Here is a 6,000-nt window from a genome sequence, read left to right as displayed (position 1 = left end):
CTCACTTAACGTGGTCGAATTAAAGATCTTAGTCACGTCCTCTGTTCCAACCCGTCTCAACAGCAGACGTCTTGTTGTATTTGGGGACGTTGTTTCCCCGGGCACTTTCACAAAATCGGATACCAAGCTGTCTCTGTAATTTGCATCACGCACTACTTCCGTTAATTCTAAACCACGTGCATATCTAGTTCTGTCACTACAAACACTTTGATCTTTGCCGTCAATAGTAAATTCCCCATCTTGATTCGTCATCGAGAGTCCCTGATAACGCACAGGGGCTGTAAGTTCCATATCGCCAGCTTGGGGATTAAAGTCATCTTTAAACACAAGAGTAACATCCACTCCAGCCAACTGCGAGGGAAATATTTTAGTCCGTTCTTCATCTGAAGTATTGAGGACTTTCGGAAGCGGAACGGTAATTTCCAAATCATCGACAACAGTGGAAAAAATTTTCGTTCTATCATCGTCCGGCGCACACAAAGCTTCAAATACTGAAGACCTCCGAGCATCTCTTCTCTCCAATGCAAAAGGAAACGGTCCAGAATCCAGTCTTGGTCCTGTTATAGCGGCAGTAAAGTCGATCGAACTATTGTTCATTGACGTATCCTGAACACTTCTTTGATTTAAAGCACTTGCAAGGGTTATCTGGTTACCATTAGCAGAAAGTACCTCTCGATTGTCAATGCGATATCTAAGTTGCTGGTGCACAGTTGTATTTTTTCCAGTATTCATGTCTTGCAGTTGAAGAGATTCCATCAAATTATTTTTCTCCACGTACCTGAAAGAATGAAGAAATAATTATTAATGAAAAAAAGAAGAAGAAGAAAAAGGCAGATATTTAACTATTTATAAACTTAAACCAAACACTGCAGCCTTATTATTTAGTCTTCAGGTTAGTTATGGGATAAAGGGTTTCTATTAATTTCTATGTGGTTGGTTGGATTGGATTTAAGCTTAGCATCCGTTTCACCACCGAGGCTCCATGAGACGTGGACTTACTGCCTAACATGGAATCTTCTCGATTTTCGGGAATCTAAAACTCTCGAGATTAGTATATTAGAACATAGTGACTGCAGATTCTTAACATTATCTACAGCACGAAATGTAAGATTGTACTTGCATGAAAAGAAACCGTCAAAAGAAGGGGGGGGGGGGAATCAAAAATTTGATAGTACAAAGAGTGAAATTGTGACTGACTAGACCAGCGTTTCCCGACCTTTTTCAACTTGCGGCACTCTACGGGTGTAACTTAAATTCTCACGGCACACTCGTAAATATTATTATTTGTAAATATAAAATACCATTTTTTTGTTGTTATTTTAAAGTGATTACTGATCTCCTCACAGAGAAGAAACCTCGATCACTGGTTTTCCCCGTGGTATATCATTATCTTATTTTTCGTTCTAATTTTAAAATAGAAAACAATTGAATGAAATATTGTACTCAGGTTTTTAAAAATACGATTTACTTTTCGAAAATTGTATCCAACCTTTCACTAAGAAGGAAGATCACTAAATAACGAACGAAGAAACAAATCTCTTGTACTTTTAAAACAAATGTAGGTAATTTGTCTACATGTTTGGCATGTTTGCTATGTCGAAAGGATTAAATGATATTTTAAAATTTCAAGTTACGAAATATCTGCAACAATAAAGAAGCAATAATGGTCATAACAATGATAACAAATACTTTTTCGACATTAAAAATGTACAGAAAAGTAACAAGACATGAAACTTAAAAAAATGTAGATTCATAATAGAGGTTCATTGTAATGTGAAATACAATTATACATTTTCCCCCATGTCTTGCAATTTGATATCTATAGAATTAACACTTTTGTTTCGATTTCCTCGCGGCACACCAGCGGCCCCTTCACGGCACACCGGTTGGGAAACGCTGGACTAGACCGTGACCTCCGACATACCGTGCTGATGCGTTCAATCCGCTTCCCGGAACAGCCACCCACTCTCTCACTTCTCGAGGTTGGTGCTCTCCACTCGGATCACGTGAATTGTACCACAAACCCCTGCTGTGATTTGGACAATCCCTGTGTCCATATGTTCAGCACCTATGACATTTGTGATTTCTTATAGATATTAATGAAAGAGAAAACAACTGATTTTTTAACACACCATATCCTCTATAGATGTGAATTCAATAATGTACAAAGAGTGAAAGCGGACCGTGTGGCGTAATGGTTAACACATCGGCACAGTATTGCGGAGGTTCCGGGTTCGAGTTCCGGTCGTCAGTCACTTTTTGCATTACATATTTAATGCACTGCATATTCCAGCGAGTTTCAAAACTACAGAAAAGAATATACATGGCTACAAATCTGGTAGAATTATTACTGATTTTACTTTAAATGCAATGAAGTATCTTTATATATCCAAAACTTTGACCACAGATTTAAAATAGCAAATACAATAAATAGATGTTATTTTGAATGTGGCTTTTTTTTTTTAATAGAAAAAGATATATATTACAAAGTTACTGAAGGGAAAAGTCAAAATGCCCAAGTAGGGAATGAATAAACGAAAGAAAGAAAGAAAAGTGAACAAGTCTAAATTAACAACCAGTAACACACAATATGAAGTGCAAATGTCCTTATATATCGAATTCAGAGAGCGATATTAGAAAAATATAACTCGGAATCGGAAATGCTGAGGTAGTGAAATTTTAAGAAAATACAAAAATTATCATATAACCTCACCCTGCTGTTAATTTCTTTATCAATTCCGAAGAATCGATTTTTGGAGAGGTTTCCCCTAAATCGCTGCTCTTCGGTCCTTCATTGTTTAGAGGTGGTGATTCGGGGCCTACAGAACGACTCGTTATTTTACTCTCAAGAAGAGCACTCAATCCATATAACACTGTACTATGTTGTGCTGTATCCCTGTAAATAGAAAAACATTAAAGAATACATTGGAAACACCTTTATATATATATTTTAAGACTAATACCTAATAGGCATACCCAGCGCCATAAATCTATAGAAAGGAAAATGAAATCCTATTTGGCAAATTTAGAATCCGTACAGTATCTTGATAATCAGGAAGTTTTTACACATCAAATTAAAATTATTAGACTACGAAACTTAACTCGAATGTTACAGCAAATAAAAGTAAGTAAATTAATAAGAAAATATCTATATCCGAGGAAGCATCAGAAAATAAGGTTACAAGACCGATATTTCTGGAGTTTCGTCTGTTATAGAGGAATGAGGAGTGTGTGATAATTTTAAAACATAGAGTTGGCAACTGTGCAGAATTTCAGCCACCCGCCATCTACGGTGCTAATTGTATGGGATCAGAAATGGCGTCTCGCATGGAAAACTGGTCTCCCGAAGAAGACCGCTGTTATTCGATTTCTGTGGGCGAAACATATAACGGCGAGTGAAATTCACCGACAACTGATAACGGTTTACGGAAAGACTGTAATGCCTCGTCAGCATGTTGCAGGATGGTATCGAGTTTGCAGCTGGTAGAGAAAACGTCACCGACGAGGAGCGCAGCCCAGAAGACCACCACGCTGTTGATGCAGTTTCGTTGGGACATCGACCACCCTCCTTACAGCCCGGACCTCACTCCAAGAGACTTTCACCTGTTCCCGCACTTGAAGGAGCACCTAGCAGGCCGTCGCTTCTCTTCAGACGAGGAGGTAAAACACTTCGTGACAACGTGGCTGAACACGCAAGACAGGATTTTTACCAGGAAGCAATCTCCTAATTCATCCCACGATACAACAAGTGCCTTAACCGATATGGAGCTTATGTCGAAAAATAACCTAATGTATTTTCTTACTATCTGTTGGCTGTATTGGTTGTACGAAATAATATATACGCGTTTGACTGCAGCCTTTGTAACCTTACTTTCTGCCACCCCGCGTATAAAGAATACTGAAATTTTGTACTATGTAAATATTGACAGGGAGACATTGTTTTGACAGGCAATATCATTAGAATGCCATTATTATGTAGTAGTGCATGTCGTCAATTCAACATAAAGTTGTAGACGTTCAAATGTCACTACGTTAGATTATTAATACTTTAAATTTACACAAACAGTATTATGATCTTTACGTTTATTGAAAACATCTAAGTAACTGGATGAGATACTTATCTAAACCGTTTGTCGAAATAAACTCTTTCAATCCGTTGTAACTTTGTTTCTATTTTTTTCAATATGACATATCATGATATCATAGTAAGGTGCTTTAGATGTGCATTTCACCGTTCATCTTACTTGCGATATTACTTTATTGACTTCCAAAATGTTGATGTTTATGATATTGTACCATCCTTAGTTTGTAACACTGAATAAATGTAGTATTGTACTTTATCGTTTAATATGTTGATTTATATATATAATATGACGTAGTGCTATTTTTTAAAAAAAAATACTTTGAGTTAGTAACACTGTTAATCTGATGGTATTGCACAATATATCAAACAATATATCCCTTTCGATAATCGTAACGTACAAAGTTTCAGCGATTTTTATCTATTAACTTAAGAGTTACAACAGCGTTTCAAGATAAATGGCCCACTATACACAGTTCGGCAATTACCAAACAAACAAATATAAGGTAATAATACTTGTTTATTATTCAAAATACTGTACATCCCTCCTGCGTCAATATACCGAGTGGCACGATCACGCAAGAAGTAGAACGACCTCTGCAACTGAGTTTGTGTTATGTTCCGTAATGTCGTTGTCATATTTAAATAGTCGCAGTGGGACATATCTGGAGAAGAGGGGAGGGTTGCTACACACACACACATTTGTTTTTTGGCCAAATATTCCTGAACAAGTATTGCCCGGTGAACGGGTGCATTATCATGGATAACGAACGTGGTACCTGGGAACACGACGGATTCTCTTGATGAAACACTCCAAAACACTTAAATAAATCTGGGCATTCACTGTGTGACCTTCTGATACAAATTCATGATGAATGATACCTTTACTCTCGTACAAACACAGGAGCATTGTCTTCACTTTTGACTCCTAATACACTCTCCGCACCAAATGACCAGTCTCTGTGGCACTTTTACCCAGTTTAACACAGAATTTGGTATTCGCTCTCTGCTGCATGCTGCCAGTGTGCTGGTAAGGGCGTCCTATTTGCCGTCATGCTTCACGTGCGACAATGCGGTGTTGCCAGGTTGTAGAGGAGAGATTACTCTTTCGAATGCACATATTGACTTACGGATTGCATTCGCTGTTTCGTCCCAATAAAATCATTCTCATTACTTAATTGTCAGATTACGGTTATATATATATATCACCGTATATAGTAGCCTCACTCTATAGGTAGCCACTTGCTCACAAAGGGAAGCCGCCCTCGTGTGCGGTTTCTTTTCATACTGTCCTGTTTGGTTTTCCTCTCCCTTGAAAACTGACTGACGGGCAATAAACAGAACCGAAACTGTTGCCAAATTTTTGTCAATGATCCTTTTTCTTTCCTTCTTTCTGTTAAAAGGAAAACCGTTTGAGATAGATACGCTCTCGAGTTGAATGCTGGAACACACACACACACACATGGAGGGAAAGAGGGAGAGAGAAAAGGGGCGAGGGAAAGGAAGGTACTACTTATGGCAACGTTTAGCTTTTTCTTCTTCCAAAGGGACCACAAACTTTATGACGACGACTTTGTGCTAAATTCAAAGTCTCCCGACTGGCTATCGACTGGGCGCGCTTTCTATAACCTGAATGTAACAAAAAACGCAAATAAATAAATAAATAACATAAATACAGAAGGTTGAGCCGTCTATGTGTGTCCGATTTTGGCGTATCACCTACCTTGGGGAAAACCACAGGACTACCATCGGTTGCTCTTGATGTGAGTACTGTGTGTTTTGACAATAGCCCTGAACTGTAACTTCCGTCGACGTATAGGAACGTGAATCTTGAGCTACTCCCCCCTGGCAGACTTTCCAGAGGCCATGGACAGTGGTGACATGCAAGTGCAAATGTAACGATGGGATGCAAGTGCTCT

At 38.4% G+C, this 6,000-nt stretch overlaps 1 protein-coding gene across 1 annotated transcript in view; it reads right to left on the bottom strand.

The window, feature by feature from the left end:
- Positions 1–6,000, bottom strand: part of LOC145663854 (uncharacterized) — a gene marked incomplete in the record, with an annotated part of 87,617 nt that overhangs the window by 53,219 nt on the left and 28,398 nt on the right. The window contains 2 exon segments of the mRNA XM_081729980.1: positions 1–778; positions 2,714–2,896. Coding sequence (XP_081586106.1) covers positions 1–778; positions 2,714–2,896 — 961 coding nt within the window.

Source organism: Thermobia domestica, chromosome 11 (assembly GCF_964235325.1).
Source record: "Thermobia domestica chromosome 11, izTheDome1.hap1.1, whole genome shotgun sequence".
Taxonomy (NCBI): Eukaryota; Metazoa; Arthropoda; class Insecta; order Zygentoma; family Lepismatidae; genus Thermobia; species Thermobia domestica.
The sequence above is the reverse complement of the archived record's forward strand: the minus strand, read 5'-3'. Positions and strand labels throughout refer to the sequence as shown.